This window comes from Tamandua tetradactyla, chromosome 4, assembly GCF_023851605.1.
Source record: "Tamandua tetradactyla isolate mTamTet1 chromosome 4, mTamTet1.pri, whole genome shotgun sequence".
NCBI classification, from domain to species: domain Eukaryota; kingdom Metazoa; phylum Chordata; class Mammalia; order Pilosa; family Myrmecophagidae; genus Tamandua; species Tamandua tetradactyla.
Window position 1 is genome coordinate 200,284,203 of NC_135330.1, and position 20,851 is coordinate 200,305,053.

General features: G+C 42.9%; 1 protein-coding gene across 16 annotated transcripts in view; it reads left to right on the forward strand.

Moving 5' to 3' along the window:
* The window catches only part of NBEA (neurobeachin), a 752,331-nt gene that overhangs the window by 683,926 nt on the left and 47,554 nt on the right, over positions 1–20,851 (forward strand). For all 16 annotated transcript variants that reach the window (XM_077159019.1, XM_077159015.1, XM_077159017.1 and 13 more), the window contains one exon: positions 12,696–12,848. In XM_077159019.1, the coding sequence (XP_077015134.1) occupies positions 12,696–12,848 (153 nt within the window). The remainder of the gene's footprint in view (positions 1–12,695; positions 12,849–20,851) is intronic.

Below are 20,851 nucleotides of genomic sequence, written 5' to 3' on the forward strand. Positions count from 1 at the left end.
CTTGGTCATGCATTGCCTGTAACACTCCCTCTCACAATGCAGTGACTTAGAAAGCTCAGCCATTTCTTTCCTGGCAGTGCCGCCCCTGGGTTGTGTGTCTTACCCACCTGGTGCCAGCTGGGGCTCAGGGCTGCGCACAGGGCAGCAGCAAGAGCAGGAGCCTGTGGTCTCCGAGGGCTAGAGGCTGGAAGGCCAAGGTAGGCATCAGCAGGGCCACGCTTCCTCCGAAGGCTGCGGACCCTGGGGCTGCCGGTGGGCAGTGGCGTCACTCAGTCTCCACCTCATCAGCCATGCTGGATTAGAGCCCACCCTAACCCAGTTTGGCCTCAACTTTTTTTATTATTATTAAAAACCTTTTTTTTATTAGAGACATTGTGTGTTTACAGAACGATTATGCATAAAATACAGGACTCCATACACACCCCACCAGCACAACTTACATTAGTGTAGAACATTTGTTACAATTGATGATGTAACAAATTTTTTTTTAATAATTTTTTTTAATAGTAGTTGCATTTGTTATAATTGGTGAACAATTACTAAAGTACTACTATATTGCTCCCCGCCGCCAGGCACCCACACATTCATGCACTGACTTCTTGGCATCAACGCATTACTGCACTTATGCCCAACTCCACACACCACACCTTGCTCCACATCCATCCCGCAAATACAAGTCTTTAGACTCCTGAAGGAAATCAAATCCCAAAGCAAACCAATCAAGATATTTACATGCCATGAAGACAGCAGATCACTAAGCAGATCACAATGCAGACAGATATAACCCTGCCTAATGACCAGTTCAAAACAGCAGAGGAGACACAGACGTTGGAACAACTGATCAAAGATATTCGTATAACTCTACTAAATAAAATAAATGGGATAATTAATGACGTAAAGGACATCAAGAAGACACTAGAAGAGCATAAGAGGAATTTGAAAGAATAAATAGAAAAATAGCAGATATCACAGAGATCAAAGATGCTGTAGACCAAGTGAAAAATATAATCAAGTCACTTAACAGCAGAGGCAGAAGAAAGAATAAGCAAACTAGAGGACAGAACAATTGATTTCGAACACTCAAAACAGTAATTGGCAAAAAAGATGGAAAAATTTTAATTGAATCTCAGGGAAATGATAAGCAAAACAAAGCACACAAATATAAGAATCATTGGTGTCCCCGAAGGAGAGTAAAGGGCTAGGAAGAGTAGTTGAGGATATAATGAGGGAAAATTTCCCAACCCTCATTGGGATACAAGTCAAAGAAGCTGATGAACTCCAAATAGAATAAATCCAAATAGGCTTTCCCCAAGACACATACTAATCAGTCTGTCAAATGTGGAAGAGAAGCAGAGAATTCTGAAAGCAGCAAGAGAAAAACAATCTACTACATACAAGAGAAACTACATAAGACTGATTTCAGACTACTCAGCTAGCACCCTGGAGGCAAGAAGGCAGTGGTATGATATATTTAAGATCCTGAAAGAGAAAGACTGCCAGGCAAGAATTCTGTATCCAGCCAAATTATCCTTCAAAACTGAGGAAGAGACTAAAATTTCCACAGACGAACATATCCTGAAAGAATTTGTTAACAGGAGACCGGCCCTACTAGAAATACTGAAGGGAGTTCTGCTAGTTGAAAAAAAAAACAGGAGAGGAACATCTGGAGGAAGGCACAGAATTGAAGAGCACCAGTAAGGGTAACTTAAAAGATAAAAACAGAAACAGGGAAAAGAGAATATAGTTCTGACAAAATCCAAAGGATAAGATAATGAAATTTTAAAAATGCCTTTTCAGTAAAAGCTTTGAATGTTAACTGACTAAATTTACCGATTAAAAGATACAGATTGGCATAATGGATTAAGAAGTATAATCCAGCTATATGCTGCTTACAAGAGGCTCATTTTACACACAAGGATACAAATAGATTGAAAGTGAAAGGATGAAAAAGATGTTCCACACAAGTTGTAACCAAAAGAAAGAAAGTGGGATTAGCTATACTAATATCGGACAAAATAGACTTCAAATGTAAAGACATCATAAGAGACAAAGAAGGACACCATCTATTAACAAAATTTGTAGGGCCACTGTTGTCCTTGGAGAAAATTTAATAGAATATTTTAAGAAGAAACAATAAAAATTAGCCAACTAAGCATTCAGCTCAAGAAGTTAAGGGAGGAAATAAAATTAACCTCTGAATATAAGAAGAATAAATAAGTAAATGACAATAAAGATTAAAATGAAATGAATACATTCAATAACAAGAATCCAGTAGAATAATCAATAAAAGCTAGAGAAGGGGCGGGCCGCGGTGGCTCAGCGGGCAAGAGTGCTTGCCTGCCATGCCGGAGGACCCCGGTTCGATTCCCGGCCCCAGCCCATGTAAAAAACAAACAAACAAACAAAATATAATAAAACAAGAAAATGTTTAAAGATGTTCCCTTTCTTCCTCCCTTCCTTCCTTCCATCCTTCCTTCCTTCTCTCTGTCTTTCCTTCCCTTCCTCCCTCTCTCTTTAAAAAAAAAAAAAAAAAAAAAAAAAAAAAAAAAAAAAAGCTAGAGAAGTTTTGTAGAAAAGTCCAATAAGTTAGACATAGTTGAGGACAATTTAATCCAGGTAAAAAGAGAAAACACAGAAAATATGACATTAAAATTGAGAAGGTAACAAACCAAAAATACTGATGAGATTTTGTAATTATAGGAGAAATTATATATGTCTCCATGCTAAATATCTTGAGAAATTGACAATTTATGAAAAAATTATGAATTGTTCAAATTAACTGAAGAAAGAGAAAAGAGCCATATATGAAAAATCAAGGTTACTGAAGAATCACCATCAAATAAGGCTAAGCGCTCACACTTTTATGAGCAAATTTTTCTCAACTGTCAAGAAATGACTGAGTCCCATGCATTTAAGTAGCTCTAGACAAAGATAAATATGGGAATCTTCCCAAGTCCTTGCACAAACCCAACGTGTTGATTCCCAAGCCTGACAAGAGACATCACAAAACAATATGCTTGCATATCGATTTTCTTTAAATCCTAAATAAAGAAATAGCAAATAAAATACAGCAGTCTATTAAAGTAATAATATACCCTGCCAAATAAGGCTTACTTCAAGAATGCAAGAATGGTTCAATACTATTAAGTATTATATACTTAATATAATGATTCATTATAATAATAGATCAGATGAGAAATACCATATGATTATCTTGAAATTGCAGCAAAGAATACTTAACACAATTCCACTTCTATTTCTAATTTTAAATACTCTTAGTAAAATTGTAATCAAAAGATATTTCCTTGACTGAAATGCCTATATCTCCTACCTCTAGCCAGCATTGAACTCAAAGTGAAACATCAGCCATATCCCCATTGTAGTCAGAAACAAGATTTGAAAGCTAATTCTCATCACTCTCATTTAACAGAGGACAGTTTATTGATCTTACACAAAGGGCAGAAACAGTAGAAAGAGGAAACCAAAGATGTTATTTATAGATGATCTGATTTTCTAGCTTGGAAACCCAAAAGCATCAACTGAAAAACTATGCTAGAATAAATGAGAATATTCAGTAAAGGTGTCACTTATAAAATAAAAATACATAAACCAGTCACTCTCTACATAGTAGGAATAACACGGGTGGAAAATTCCAGAGGGCGAAAAGAGCCGGATCAAAATTATGTATGCAAAACTATGTGTGATCCTAAAATTAATGTAACGGGAAATGTATAGGATCAACATAAAAAATGTTATAATGCTTTCCTGAGGGATGTAAAGACGCCTTGGATACATGGGAAGGTGTATCTGTGGCCTCTTCCTAGAGCCACACAGGCTGAATACTTCACAACTTCAGTGTGAGCAGTGGCCCTGGGTTTGTGCAACGAAAGAGTCTTGGACATGTGTCACTTTCCAGGGTAGAAAGATTCAATAATGTGAAGTTATCAGTATTCCCCAAATGAATTAGTATATTTAATTAAATACCAATCAATATCCAGCAGAAGATTAGAAGCCTTCCTCAGAAAACTTCCCATTTCAGAGCAGACCTCCTGTCACATGGAAGTCTTACCCAACCCGGTCACATTTGTCCCCCTGTCTAGTGAGATCAGGATTTCTGATCACCAACAAAACTGAAGATGTTGGGACAGGTTACTTACAAACAAGTCTTCTTTGATTGAGTAAAATAAAATTTACCTTGAGAGCATAAAAAAACACATCCAGCAGGAGATTCGAGAACTTGGCAAAATGGTTTTAAGTTCATAACTGTGCAAGGACAGCCACAAACCTATCTGAAAGAAATAATAAATGTGGAAACTTGCACCACCAGGCATTAAAACTTATTATAAGGCCACAAGAAAGAGAGCAGGGTGGTCCTCAGAAAGGAATGTGCATTTGGCTCAATGGAGCCGTCTAAAGGGCCGTACATAGACACAGATGTAGGTGCAAGTCTGGTATTATAAAGGTAACTTTCCAAACATGGAGTGGGGGTGGGGATGAAAAAAAAGTAGTACTGTATTGTCCATAGTTTATGTACGGGTATTTTTCCCCCGTATTACCATCCTATTTTTCTTTCATATATATCTTTATTTTATTATTCATCTACCCATACCCTGGATAAAAGGAGCATTAGTCACAAGGTTTTTGTAATCACACAGTCACATAATAAAAACAATATAGTTATGAAATCATTATCAAGGATCAAGGCTACTGAATTACAGTTCAACAATTTCAGGTATTTCCTTCTGGTTATTCTAATACACTAGAAACCATAAAAAAAATCTAAATAATGAGTCAGTAGTCATAACCATTTGTAAATCCTAATTTCTCAGTTAACCCTCCTCCCTCTCATTTGCTCATTCTCTCAACCTTCAGGCATATCTCGGCAATGACTGTAATAACTTTGTTCTAGTTTGCTAGCTGCTGGAATATAATATACCAGAGACAGAATGACTTTAAAAAAGGGAATTTAATAAATTGTTAGTTTACAGTTCTAAGGCCAAGAAAATGTCCCAATTAAAACAAGTCTAGGGCAATGCAACAGTTGCTCAGTGACAGAATTCTCACCTGCCATGCTGGAGACTCCGGTTCAATTCCTGGAGTCAGCCCATGCCAAAAAAAAAAAAAAATCATAAAATAAAACAAGTCTATAAAAATGTCCAATCTAAGGCATCCAGGGTGAGATGCCTTGGTTCAAGACGGCCAGTGAAGTCTCAACTGGAATGGCACATGGCAAAATCTGCCTGCCTCCTCTTCTGGCTTCTTGTTTCATGAAGCTCCTTGGGAAGCATTGTCATTCTTCATCTCCAGAAGTCACTGGCTGGTGGGCTCTCTGCTTCGTGGTTCTGCGGCGTTCTCGTTCTCAAAAGGGTCTCCCTGCTTCTCATGGCCATGTCATTCTGTTGTCGTTCTCTACTCTCTCAAAATCTCAAGACTTTTCCAAAAATGCTCTTCTTTCAAAGGATTCCAGTAAAGTAATCAAGATCCACCTGGAATGATTGGAGACACATCTCCACCTAATCAACTTTAATACCCACACTAGATTGAGTCACATCTCTATTGTGATAATCTAATTGAAGTTTTCAACATACACTACTGAATGGGGATTAGAAGAAACAGCTGTCTTTACAAAATGGGACTAGGATTAAAACATGACATTTCTAGGGTACATAAATCCTTTCAAACCAGCATAAACTTCATACTGGAAAGGGGTGTCGACCTCATGGGTAAAGGAAAAAACTGGTTGATGTTCCTGGAGAGACTGGGACCGACCTCTGGGATCCAGGGCTTATCTGCATGGGAACATACTGGAGGCTTTAAGTTTCTAACAAAATAAGCTCACTATATAATACATTAATAGAGTCTCAGAGCCCAGGGCATTCCATAGGGTTTTCAGGAATACTGTTGGTTGGAGCTTGGCATACTGTGGCAATTTGCAATATCTGGCTGAAGCTTGCATAAGAATAGTTTCCAGAATGACCTCTCAACTCTATTTTGAAATCTCTCAACCATTGAGACTTTATTTTGTTTCATTTTTCTTGCTCCTTTTGGTTAAGAAGGCAAGGTCAATCTCATGATGCCAGGGCCAGGCCCATCCCTAGGAGTCATGTCTCACATTGCCAGGGAGACATATACCCCTGGACGTTATACCCCACATATGGAGAAGAGTAGTGAGTTTATTTGCAGAGCTGGGCCTCATCTTAGTTATTTTCAAAGACCCTCTTTGCAAAATAGTTCACATTCACAGGACCAGAGGTTGATGTATTTTGGGGGACACAATTGGATCCATCACAGTTAGGTTGGCCCACGTGGGGCTGGGTAATCAAGATGATCCTCTCATGTCTGCTGCCTTAGTTCGGTGGCTGGATCGCTGGTGCTTGGCTGGTCCTCTCTCTCATTACATGGCCTTTTCACCAAGACTGCCACACTTTTTCATGATGCCTGCATCTGAGAGGACAAAAAATGGAAGCTGCAAGTCCACTTAAGGCCTAGGCCCAGAAGTAACTAGTATCACTTTGCACCCTTCTACTGGTCAAAGCAAGTCCCAGGGCCAACCCATTAAAGGAAAGGAGAAATGGACCCTCATTCTGATGTTCAAAGGAACGTGATTGGAAGAGTATTGTGGCTGTCTTTGGAGACACTGCTGTTCTAAAAGGGGAGAATGTGGAAGGTACACTGCAATTCTGAAATCCAACCAGACACATGCTAACAGGTTCATGAACTCTGGGGACAGGAAATATCCTTTGACCAGGACCCAGCCACACTGTCTGGGCACAGCTCCCTAATGCACTGCTTGCATCCTCTGGGATCTTGGCCTGGCCCTCTGAGTCACCCTTTCTTTTCCATTGAAAGAGCCACTGCTTGAGGGCAAGTAGCTTCCCGATCACAGAGAGTTGGAGGCCAAGACCTCTTTTGTCCAAGTTGGTGCAACTCCTTTAAAACTTTATGGCCTGTCTAATGATCAGATCTCTGGCTCCATGAGACAGGCTTCTGTGAGTTAGGACGCTGTTTCCAGTACCCTTTGACGAAGTTGAGAGGCTCTATAAGCCACTGTCTTTGAGCTCTTATAAGGGGTTTTGCAGCTGTGCTCTTGATTTGAGCTTCACCTGCAGCCACAATTTATTTGCAGTGCCTTGGATTTGATCCTTGCCCTGAACCCATTTCTTTACTCTGAGAATTTTTGTGTCTGGAGGGGTTGTCCTAGGCCTTTACATGTCTTCCCAAGTGAACAGTTTCTTCCTTACCTCATCTTCCTCTTACAGTATCTTATTCATCCAAATAGTAGGAGAAACCAATGGTCACTCTTAGCACTCTGCCTGGAAATCTCCTTAGCCAGAGCCACAGACTCACTGGAAAACTTTTCTATCTTTCAGAATGATTGCAGGAGACTGTCTCATTACCTTTCCCTCAGTACAGCTTGCTTTTCTCCAGTAGCAACTTCCTTCCTGGTCTTCCAACCTCTACCACCCACCTCTGAGCCACCTTCCACCTCTGCCTTCTGCCTGGTGCCAGGCTGGTGCCATATAGTCTGTTTTTATTGCTGCAACCTTCCCTTCCAGGTGTACATTTCTCTATCAGATGCCTGTTACCATGGAACCAGTCACCCAAACTTGGTGGCTGAAAACAGCAGCACCCATTCATGTGTTCACAATTCTGCAGTTGGAGTTAAGGTCATTTCTGGGCCACAGGGTGGCAACTGGGACAGCTCAGCTGGCTGGAGAACCTGGGTTGGCCCGTGCCGCACGTGCTGGGACTCAGAGGTGGTGGAACAGCTGAGGCTGCCTGGGCGCGTCCCCCCACACAGACCGTCCAGCCCACGGTGCCCTGCTCCCTGTGGCCACTGGCTTGTGAGGGGCATGGGGGGCACGGCCCAGAAGGCGGGCCTGGGGGCCCTGCAGTTTCATGTCCATCGCGTTCCGGTTGTGAAGAGGAGCTGGCCCGGCCTGTATGCAGCAGGAAGGGGACAGCTGCTTCTTACGATGGGAGAAGAGTTGAAATGGGATTGGCAGAGGGCATGTGGAAAGGGACAGGTCGTTGCCACCATCTTTGGGAAAACTCTACCACAAGCCACTGATTTAAACAATTACAAATGCCCAGTTTTATTTATGCCATTCAGTTCATTCAGATTGCATATTTAGGCATAGCTGAAATATGAAGTAAGAATAACTTATGAAACTATATCTGACTAGTCTGGGAACACACAAGTTAGTCCATATGATTCATAAAAGCACTTGAATCATCAGAGCCATCTAATGTAGGTCCTGATTCAGATGCAAACATCCAAAATGACAGAACTTTTTTTTTACGGAATTACAGGGTACACTTTGATATTGTATCACCTCGGCAGTGATATTTTTGATCTGCAATCTAAAAAAGTTTAAAACAAGAAAAAAAGTTGCCTGATTAAACTGATAGAATGGAATTGTTTACTAAAGTGTTTTATTTACGTAAAGTAGTGAAATGCATTGTTTCACACCCACCACTTCATTTAATCCTCACACCTACCCTGTGAGTTAATTCCTATCATCACCATTTTGCAGATGAAATACATTTTTTTAAAGGTTAAGAAATTTGCCCAGGCTAGCAGAAGTGCAGATTTAAACTCTGGTCTGTCTCCCAGGCACGTGAAGTAGCACTTCCCTTGTAGAAGAAGTCTTCTCTGTGCCTTCAGATGGTAACCCTGATGGACCTCTGCTTTACACACCCCATTTGAAAACCACGGCCTTCGTATTTTTTCACTCTTTCATGCCTGAAGTTCAAGATAGGATGAACATATAGCCATGACTGAATCATTTATTTATTCCGCGAAGATATGTTACGTATGATGCACATGTACTATTTTTAGCATGTGAGTGGTTTGCCAAACATTCACTGCTGTGGGGTTTCCTTACAGTGGGGCACACAAGCAATAGCCCAGTAGTAATTTCTTTACAGAAACATGAAACACAGTGAATTTACATAGAATGACATGGCCCCACTGTGAAAGGCTGAGTAGGGAATGTGAGAGCAGAGGCCAGGGAATTAAAGGGTCTGGGTTTGGGCCCTGGCTCTGCCACCTGTTCACAGTGTAGCCTTTAGCAGGTGACCCGCTTGTTGCCTCGGTGTCTTTGTCTATAAAATGGGAATCGTAAGAGAACCTCCCTCATGAAGGTATGTGAAGATTAAGTAAGAAAATATATATTTATATATATTTTTATATGTATATATATGAAACAGAACAGTGCTAAAAAATAGTAAGATAAAAATAAATAAATGTTATTTTAAGATTGAATGACCGGAAATCTCATTTAAGCCGATTCCTTGTCTTGGAGCAAGATACTGTCATTGTGGACTTCTTGTACATAACCAGTTAAATGTCAGAAATAAACTCTTATTCATTATGTTCTTAATCTTTAAAATGAAAATATTTAAATTATATAAATGTGAATGTAAAGTATATAATAATGTCCTGTATTGACATAGTAACTTGAAATAAAAATCGCTTCTGGAAGCAAGATTTAAAAACAATGAGAAGAGCGTTTGCCCGCTCTCAGCTGCTGTAGCCGCGTAGATGCTCTGCTGTCTGCCGCCTCTTCCTTCTCCTTCAGAACCCCCGCTGTCCTCACTCAGCAACTTCAGGGCTCAGACAGTCTTGGCCACTGACCGCCCTGGTGCTCTAAGGCCTGCGGGGCCTGCACAGTCTGCCACACTGCTGCCTCGCGCCTGCTCCCATGGTCGGGGGCCATGGGGAGTTGCTTTGTCCCTTCAAACAGTAAGTTCCACAGTTAACCTAGCGTTCTGGTTGACCAGATGGCCGGAGGAAACATCCTTACCGCAGGGCCGTCCTGAAGGCTCTGTGCCCCCCAGGCCCCCACCTGACTGGCCCCCCGGATGCCTCCCTGGGCGCCCCCCACCTCACTCCTAGTAGGCCTCAGGCGGACCCAGCTGAGGCGGGACTGCTTCTGTACCAGTGGGTCTTGCTTGTAGGAACTCTTCTGCAGTTGGGGTCAGATCCCACTGGCGGCTTTAAGACCAACTTTTTCTACTTTTCAACCAAGTTCTTTTACGTTTTTGAATCTCTTGAATGTAATCAGAATTTTAAAAAGTTAACATTTTTTTAACTTCAAAAGTTTCCCCTCCAAAGGTCCACATTTCATTTCTGCGTTCATCCTTTTTCTTTCATTGAATGAAAGGCCTTGGCCCTTCCCCATCTCCAGCACTTCTGCCACCATCCACACATCCTCCAGAAGGTTTCTAGGAACTTTATATAATATCTTCAATAGTTTAATGTTTGGGGAGCAGCTATTGCGTGCAGAGTAAAGCACCAGAAGCTATGAGGGATTCAACAAAGTACAAACCTCTCAAAGTAAGGCTCCACCATTTGCTTTTGCCCAAACTGTTGTTATGAAACCCTATGTTCCCTGTGCCTTTGTGACTCTAACCTAATGGCATGCAGTGAAATCGTGTCATAGTGATAAGTAGGCTGATAATAACCACGTAGTTTATGTGATGCTCCACCACAGAAAAGAAGGGGAAAGAGCATATGTGAAACACATTACATAGCCCCAAGATAGTTGAAGGTAAACTGAGACTTTTTGGGCTGCTTAAGTAAATAGATCTATGTCACTATACCCATATGGGTACATGTTCCTCTCTGTCCTCAAGAAGTTCAGGTAGCCTAGTTTTAGAGATGGAACGTGAGCACAAATAACTGGTGACAGGCGCGGCACAGCATAGAAATCACCCTCCATGCCAAGCCACTGCACGCGTTCACTTCCTCTCCTGCTTCAGACCCTCGGGGAATGGTGTTGCTAGTCGGTATCACATGTGTGCAAATAGCAGTGTTTTTCTCACTCTCTGCCCCTTTTCTCCCAAAACAGTGAGAGTAAGATCACAAGCATGCTTCACTTTAATACACTGAGATGATGAGATGGTAACTCTGCATTTCTGGTTGGGGACAGACAGGAAAGCAACTGCGATGCTTACCGCCTTCTCCTAATCAGCGACCACACACGTTCACCAAGCTGCTTCAGTCGCGGCCTGGTGTACGCTGGACCGAGCGTGTCCTGACCACTGCTGATAGGACACGGCTGCAGCCTTTAGTACCCACCTTATCCATCAGCCAGGCCCATCATCCGCAAGAATGCCTATCTGTTTACCTCAAACGTTTTCCTACAGCCCCTTCTCAGTTTCCCATTTTACCTTCATGTCGGTGAATATTTACATTAATTTATAGTAATTTAAATTTAATCCTCCTTCCCTACTTAGTACATTGTACCTTCGATGTCTTAGCTTATTGTTAATATGAGCCACGCACTTCCCTCTCAAAATCTTTCCTATGTGAATAAATTAATATCTAGGAAGTATGCAATGAATTTTAGAAAGATTTCCGTTCAAATGGTTTAAATAGAAGAAAAAACTCTAAATCTTTAAAAACTAAGCTCCATTTATCCAGAAAATTCAGTTACATGAATCCGTTCTCACAGTGCTGGAGAAAATAAACCTTGCTGTCTGTTATCTTATTGTTGATAAGAATAGATACTGGCAGTTTCCCACAGAGCATCACAAGGATAAATCCCACTGGTGTTATGGCAGGTGCAGGTTGGTTTTAGTGAGAGACCCTGTGAAAAGAAAGTTTGGGGGATTGATTTTCTGGAATGTGAAGGAGCAAATCTATTTGAAGACCTGAGTGTCTGTTGGTTTTAATGTCTCCTCTGCATCCCTAGAGAAGGCCAGAGTGAGATTCGAATTTCAGGTACTGCCCCATCAGCGCTGATCATTTCACACAAATAAATGCCCTTGTGCTCTTCACAACATAATTTAGTAAATTCATCCTCATCTAGATAGTTGAGAAAAGTTGAGAAGGTATGCATGAAAATGAAAACTGCACTTTTTAAAAAATTTTCATTTTCTCCCAGTTTCTTAAAAAAAACATTAAATTAAAATATTTAATTTAATCTTAAAATCAGCTCATTGCAATTTCAGATTTATTCTAACATAACATAAGTTTTCTGAGACACTGTGCATCAATTGCAACTTTTCCTGGACTCCAGTTGTTTGTGACTTACAACGAGTAATACAAGTTGTCTTTGCATCCAATTTTTTAAGAATTCTCCATTTAGGTAGCATGTGTTATAAATATTTAAAACTGATTATATGTTACATATCTTCTCTTCATTGTGTTTAGTGGTACATACTAAAAATTATATATTTAGCCATCATAAGTAAACCTTGAGTATCTTTATAAAATCATGAATTATAATTGCCAATTTAGGAAAAAGAAAAAAGTAGAAGATATTAGATGATTTTTAATAAACACTGACAACAATTTTTTTTTAATTTGGACATTTCATGAATAATATTCAGAGGTTTTTGAGCAGCAAAAAATTTTTCATAGAGCTTTACATCATTGTTTACCAGTGCTATTGTGAACTATTGTTAGTACATATACCGCTTTATCTTAATTTGTGCAAGGATAAGATTGAAAATGAGTAAGCTTTTTAAATCCCGTGTATTATAAACATAAACTGTCAAGTGAATTGTTCAAGAAAAAAGCGTTGTCCCTTGTCACACATGGGACAACATGTGTAACTTCCATGAAGGAAGTTAATGAAGACTAGAATTGCTTCAGGTATCAGTTTTTAATAGGGGAATTGTTTGATGTCGTTCGGCTGGTTTTATAATTTACATCTAATATGCTTCATTGTTACTCCTGGCAGGAGCTAATCCCAGAGTTCTACTACCTGCCCGAGATGTTTGTCAACAGCAATGGGTACAGTCTCGGCGTCAGGGAAGATGAAGTGGTGGTCAATGACATCCATCTTCCCCCCTGGGCAAAAAAACCTGAAGACTTCGTTCGGATCAACAGGATGGTAAGAAAGAACTTGTTTTGTATTTAGCAGTCATCAGGAAGTTAAAATAGTCTATAGTTTGTTTCTTAACCGATCTCAAATTGCCATTTTACATCTGCAAACACAGGGTTAAAAATTTAAGGAGAGAAAAATAGAGAGCATTTCCTCTGCTGTCCACGACTGTGGAGTGCTGTTCCCTCACGAGGCCTAAGGAAGGAGGGTCGTTCCGTTATGTTTGCTCCTGCAGGGGAGGCAAGCTGAGGAGCTTCCATTGACTCAATAGGACATGTTCTTAAATGCCTAAGATAAATGCCCAGCCCTGATTTTTGTCTACTGGTTAAATCTGCACTCTTTTTTTTTTTTTTAATTAAAATACTCAGGGCAGGAAAAAAAAAAAGTATATTTAGAACAAGTGTGTATGTAGGAAGTTTTAAGCTGTCGTGTACCCCAGATGGAACACTCTCGTTTCTATAAGAGAGAAGATGGGCCCAGGTGGTGCCACGCACATGGCTGTCATGGTATCGGTGGCTGGTAACGGCGAAGAACTGTACCTGACGTCCGGGGGTTTCGGGAGGGTGTGTGCCTCCGGGCGTGGGACTCAGCAGCCGTAGTAGAGCTTGCCTTTCTTTGTGCACACACCTCGTCCTCCTCCTAGGAGAAAAACAGTCACGCAAGCTGGGAACGTCTGCCCTGTGGAGCACCAGGTAGCCATCGAGAGAGTAACGTGGGGCTGTGTGCTGGCACACAGGGTCCCGTAGGATCCCTTCTCTGTTAAAAACTGAATGAATAAAAAAGGGTACACTTACCTAGAAGAGAGCACCTAGCTAGTACACATTCTTAGCTGGGGCAAGCCATTGCTTCTAATCTGTGACAATTGTCTTCATGTATCCAAATAGACTCATAAATAGACTATTTGTGTGTGAGAATTTTATAGATTTTCCTGTTTTTATCCAAATTTAAGGAGATTTTAGTGTCAGCACGGTTATGGCACATGGACATGAACCACTTTACGAAACAACCTCTCCAGTGTACTGGTTTTCTTGGTCAATTGAGCAACTATTTTAATAAAGCCAGTGATCCAAAATGTATTTTTAGCAGTGTTCCCCTGCTCCCAATTTTTCCCAGCTCTCTCATAGCATGTTTCAGTTTGTTTTTACAGTTTGTTTGAATCAGAATTCAAATTGGGTCCACATGTTGCAATGGATTTGACATACCCCTTAAACTTCTTTTTTTTAAGTAGCAACTTTATTGAGATATAATTTATTTGCAGTATAGTCCACTCATTAAAATGTACGATTGAATATTTTTAGTGTATTCCCAGAATTGTGCAACCTTCACCACCATCAATCTTGGAACATTTTCATCTCCCCAAAGAGAAACCCTGTAGCCTTAGCATCCCACTCAACTCTGTCCTGCCCATCTCCCTGTTTCCTCTAGCCCTGGGCATTTTATGTACAAATCATGTGATATGTGGTTCTCATTCTTCCTTCAGTTTTGTGTGCCTTTTTTAGGGGACTTCACTGTCTTATTTCTTAAATCCTTCTACTTCAGTAATTCCTAAAATCTGTGCTCATTTGTTTTAATTGGCGGCCCATGATCATGGGCTGGACTGTAGGGTGCCCAGGTCTACACACTCAGCCTCCACAAACCCACCACACAGCTGATTCTCAGCCACGCCATCCTGTTGTCTCCCGGTGCCAAGAACCATGCCCGGCACCCAGCAGCTGGTCAGAGAGCCTTTGCTGAGGGAGTGAACGGAGGGATGAATCCTATGGGGCAGGTCAGCTTCATGCCACCGCCATATGGTCTGGCGAGGTCCAGACTGGCGGAGCTGAGTGCACGCTTCACCAGGCAGGCAGAGGAGCTGGCGCGGGAGCCCTCGCTGCCTGCCAAGCTGCCCAATGGTTGACGGAGCACGTGTGTGTCAGACTGGAAGCTTATTTTCCTCAACATTCACATTTCCTCCATTTTACAGATGAGAAATATGCAGGTCAGAAATGTTCCATAAATTACCCAGGGTACTGGAGCTGGTAAATGGCTGAGTTGAGACTCAAGAGCAGGAATTTTTTTTAATCTGATAAGTCATACTCCTTCCAGGAGAGCACTGTCTGTGATGCTTTCTCTTCTTCGTGAAATCCCCTGAGATTATTGGAGCTGTAGGTTAGGTTTGAGATTGTCAATTAAGATTTCATTTATTTCCTATTTTTGTTTGTTTGTTTCTTTACTTCATGGATGCCGTTAGCACAGAGCATTGTATAAATACTGCAAGTTCACTAATTTTAGCTTTGCAGAAAATGAAAATAGTGATAGATCTATCTTCTTCCATCTGCTGGACATTTCACATTTCTTGATTTGCTCATGTTTAGCCAAAAACTGATCTCACAGCTAGGACATTTTGTATGACCTTTTCTTAGACTTTGAATATGCAGAAAAGCCAGCTGGATAGCAGTTTCCTGTGTTAGGACGAGGCCATGATCCTAAGAGGAGTAAACTGCTTTCCATGGTTCCCAGTCCCCAAAGAAGAAAAGGATGTGCATTCTTAATAAAAGACTAAAAAGATGATAAGACAGTCTTAAGGGGAGGGAAGACATAGGAAAAGTTCTTAGGTTAAAAAAAAAAATTAGAAGAAACGCTTTTCACATATACCATCTATTCCATCTTTTCTCATTTATGTGGACAATGAAATTAGCTAATTATATTGTGGAAAGCATAGGACACTTGGCTTTTGCATGTTCGGAGGCAGTTCTCGACCCAGGATTTCTCCTGGAAGCGGGTTCAGAAGAGCCTTCTTGTATTGGAGAGAGGCCATGGGAGAGGCAGGCAGTGTGGCTGGGTTGGATGCCCCTTTGCCCCTACACGTTTCTCAACAACCACCATTAGTTGCGTTTCCAAGAGCAGACTTCGGTGAGACCGAGGATAATGATGTAGGGTAACTAGTACTCAGTTACTTCTGAGCAGAAGGCTGCCTGGAAATCGGAACTGCTAGCCAGGGATACTGCTCTGTGAAAGAGCTAAAGTTGCAGCCCAAGGCCCTCCGTGACGTCCTTTCTGAGGGCACCTCCATGCCCTGGGCCAGAGGTGCCCTAGCAGAGAAAACCAAGGACCGGGGGCCCCACAGTGCTCCCCCATTCACCTCGGCCCCACACCTCGCTCTGCCGTCTCGGCTCCTCTGCTCTGCTCACCGACTGCTGTGGATTTACTTGATCAAGAGATGCGTGGCAAATCAGGTTTTAAAAAGAAATTGACTTTTCAACCAATGATCATAGAACAATTGAAAATTTATATGCCCCCCCCCAAAAAAGGACCTCAGTCCTAATCTCATACCATATACAAATATTAACTCAAAATTGATCACAGACCTACATGTAAAACCTAAAACTACAAAACTTCTAAAAGAAAAATAGGAGAAAATCTTTGTGACCTCAGGATGGCAAAGATGTCTTAGATATAACATCAAGAAAATATTGATAAATTGGGCTTTTTTAAAACTTCTATGGTTTGAAGGACACTGCTAAGAAAATGAAAAGACAGGTTATAGACTGTGAGAAAATATTTGCAAAACACATCTGTTAGAAGTCTTGCATCTAGAATATATCAAGAACTGAAAAATCAATAATAAGAAAACCTAATTTTTTAAAGTGGGGACAAAAGATCTAAACAGACACTTCAAAAAAAAAAAATCTGTAGATACCGAAAGAGCACTTGAGAAGATGCTCAGTGTCATTATCATCAGGAAAGGGCACTGTGAGAGCGCAGTGGGACAGCGCCACGCGTTAGAATGGCCACCACAAGACTGAACAGAACTGGCACGCTGAGTGCTGGTGAGGGTGAAGAGCAGCCAGAACCCACCGACCCTAGCGGTGGGAGGATGGTTTCCTGTAAAGTTAAACGCACTGACCATATAACCCTGCCACCCAGGTCTAGACGGTAACCCAAGCAAAATGGGAATTTACAGCTTTATTCGTTAGCGCCAAAAATTGGAAACTGCCCAAATGTCCTTCAGCTGGTGAATGATAAACCGTGGTACATGTCCGCAACTAGTTAACAATGAAAGGGAACAAAGTACTTTCCATGGATCAGTTCCCAAAGATAAATACTGTATGAGTCCATTTATGTGACACCATAGGAATGGCAAATATACAGATACAGAAACAGACGCGTGCTTGTCAGGGGCTGGGGTCCCAAGTGGGGGGACCACAGAGATTCCTGGAAGTTTTCAGGTCCATGAAACTGTGCTTGATCGTGTGCGTTACATGGCTGTGTGTGTTTGTCAAAATTGATGCAATTGTACACTACAAAGGGTAAATGATACTTTATATAAATTATTCCTCAATAAACTGATTTTACAGAAAATCAGAGGCTATACAGATAAAATGCTTAAAAAAGTGCCCAGCCATTTGTCCCTCAAGAACTCCCACACAGAACTCCCTTTTCTCGCTGCCCAGGAAACCAGGGCCTCAGGCCGCAGGGCTTTCAGGCTGTGGGTGCAGAATCATTTTCTGGCTGCCAGGTAGAGGATGCTTACACATTTCTAACAGCTTTGTTGAGGCATAGCTTACGTGCCATAAAATTCACTCGTTTTAAATGTGCAATAGTGAGTTTGCAGGGTTGTGTGACCATCACTGCCCTCCCAATGTCAGGCACTCTCCTTGGCTCCGGAAGAAGCCCTGCCTGTTTACTGTCTCCTCCATACCCGCCTCCCCAGACCCAGGAGAACGCATGTGACTTTCTCTCTCTAGGTCTCCCTAACCTGAATGTTTCATATAAATAGAACTGAGAGCTTTGGATCTGTACCCTTTCACTTAGCACAGTCTTTTGGAGGCCCGCCCTGCTGGTGCCTGTACCTGTCAGTGCGGCGTCCTTCTCTTGCCCAGTGGCGCCTCGTCAGGTGGACATATCAGCCCCTGGCATGGCTGGTCCCCAGCTGAGGGCCTTGATTGTTTCCACTATTCAGCTGCTGTGAATAATGCTGCTAGGAACGCTGAGGTACCAGTTTTTGAGTGGACATAGATATTCATTCCTCTTGGATAGACACATGGGAGTGGGATTGCTGGGTTATGTGGTGAATTTATGTTTAACTTTTTAAGAAACTGCCAAACTGTTTTCCAAAGTGTTTGTACCATTTTACATTCAGACTAGCAAAGTATGAGGGTTTCTCTTCCTCCTCGCCAATGCTTTCATTGCCTATTGTTTGTTGTCTTCATTGTAGCATCCTGGTGGGCGTGAGGTGGTGTCTCATTGGGGTCTTGGTTTTATCTCCCTGGTGGGCATGAGGTGGTGTCTCAATGGGGTCTTGGTTGGCAACTTCCTGGTGGGCATGAGTTGGTGTCTCATTGGGGTCTTGGTTTTATCTCCCTGGTGGGCATAAGGTGGTGTCTCATTGAGGTCTTGGTTGGCAACTTCCTGGTGGGCGTGAGGTGGTGTCTCATTGGGGTCTTGGTTTTATCTCCCTGGTGGGCATGAGGTGGTGTCTCATTGGGGTCTTGGTTTTATCTCCCTGGTGGGCGTGAGGTGGTGTCTCAATGGGGTCTTGGTTTTATCTCCCTGGTGGGCATAAGGTGGTGTCTCATTGGGGTCTTGGTTTTATCTCCCTGGTGGGTGTGAGGTGGTGTCTCATTGGGGTCTTGGTTTTATCTCCCTGGTGGGCGTGAGGTGGTGTCTCAATGGGGTCTTGGTTTTATCTCCCTGGTGGGCATGAGGTGGTGTCTCATTGAGGTCTTGGTTTTATCTCCCTGGTGGGCGTGAGGTGGTGTCTCATTGGGGTCTTGGTTTTATCTCCCTGGTGGGCGTGAGGTGGTGTCTCAATGGGGTCTTGGTTTTATCTCCCTGGTGGGCATGAGATGGTGTCTCATTGGGGTCTTGGTTTTATCTCCCTGGTGGGCGTGAGGTGGTGTCTCAATGGGGTCTTGGTTTTATCTCCCTGGTGGGCATGAGGTGGTGTCTCATTGAGGTCTTGGTTTTATCTCCCTGGTGGGCGTGAGGTGGTGTCTCATTGGGGTCTTGGTTGGCATGTCCCTGGTGACTGTTGATGGGCAGCATCTTCATGTGCTTTTGGCTGCTAAATCCTGCCTAGATACATTCTTATTGAGACAGCTCAGTAGTGACTCAGTATGCACACAACCTTTGTTGTCTTCTTTGGTGAAAGAAGTTCATATATCTCCAGAATTTGTCGTTTTATTACTACTGATAAACGTAGTTGGAAAAAGGAAAGGCGGTCATGCTTCATACCCAGCCAGCGAGCCACTCTCAGGGATGAGAGCCCTTCAGCTAGATCAGTGTGGGTGCGAGCTGTGCACACAGGGCCACCCAGTCCTGGCCGCAGCACCCCTTGTCCCGTGTGTGGCCACCACTGCAATCCACATAAACGGACTTTCTAGATAAGTGGGGACTTTTTTAAAGCATTGTTGTGTTTCTCTTTCAAACATTTATTACAACATGGTTTCCTGTCCTCCTAAATGAAGACTATGAAACCTAATTCTTCCCTTTAAAAATCAGGTTCATCACGAGTATCCATTGTCTTTCTAGGGAGTGGCAGTATGCTGTGCCTGTCATTATTCCTATATTCTTCCTCAGATTGTCAGCCCTTTGCACTCTCGCTGCCACTCCACGTTCCCTGTAATTGTCCTCTGCCATATTAATGAGAATTTGTTGCTTATAATCTTCTCTAGCTGACCATGGTCTGATTAATTCCAGACTTGGGAGCTGTGTACTGAAACACGAGCTTCACAGAATGCTGCCCTTAGGAAGTGGGATTTTGCTGCAGACAGCACCCATTTTGCACCTCTTTACCTACGACAGCTGGGTGGCCACAGAACACCCTTCGTACCTCCATGCTGTAGCTGAATGTGGTTTTTCTCCACTTTTCTCTTTCCAAGATGTACTGCTGACAGCTGCTGCCAGTCAGAATGGCTCCCCAAATCCTGGTCACTTTGCCCCAAACCCCATTAAGAGTCTTGAGTTCTTGATGAGGCTGTCCAGGATGAAATGATGGCATTGATTGTGCCAGCACTCGTACCATCTGTTGAGTGCTTATTCTGTGCCAGCTATGCCAGCTGCTGTACTGAGAGCTTCTGGCGCCTTGTTCTTACCACCTCAGGATAATCTTGAAGTCTGGGAAGGTAGAGGAACTTCCCAGGTCTTACCTCCTTACCAGTGGTGTGTGGTTCTTGTCTGCTGTCTCCAGAAGAGAGTTTGCGGTGGTAAGAGGAGCTATGGGCAGGGAGAGAGGGGAAGGAAAAGAGAAGAGAAGCAAGCAGGCCTTCCAGCCAGGAGCCAGCACCTTCCGGTCAGCAGAAGAAAAGAAAGAGGTTGATGGGAACGGGCCCAGCCCCCAGCAGCCCAGCAGCACTCTTTCCGGGCGGCCCTATTTCTGCCACGGAAATGTCACCTCGTGGAGAGCTGGGGAAGTCCCAGCTCCCGCTGCCCAGCAGGTGTGAGAGGATGGCAGGAATGACATCAGTTTACATTCTACCCTTTGGAGTGACAGGACTGAGAGCTGGAGTGGACCATTACTAGAATAAGATAGACCCAAGGTCTGGGCCCAAGTACCGTCTCTGCCTTTTCATGCCTGGCGCGAGGGCAGAACCTCAGCGTGGCCTCCTGTAGACCCACTGTGCGCCTAAACCTTCATCTGTGTTTGCATCGAGTATGGCTTTATAGACGGATCTGAGAACAAAATCGGATTAGAATAATGTTCTTTTTGCTGCAAGTGTGTCCCAAACGCTCAGTTATCACAGACCCTTGGGGTGTCGTCTGTCATCATGGCCCCTGTGCCTGCTCCTCGGTGACCTCCAGACTCCGGCCATCACCTGGACGTGCAGCTCCTCGGTGACCTCCAGACTCCGGCCATCACCTGGACGTGCAGCTCCTCGGTGACCTCCAGACTCCGGCCATCACCTGGGCATGCAGCTCCTCGGTGACCTCCAGCCTCCGGCCATCACCTGGACTTGCAGCTCACCAGCCCTCGGCCTCGTGTCAGTCTCCTCACCATACGGATTTATTAAATTCTCTTTTCCATAGAAATA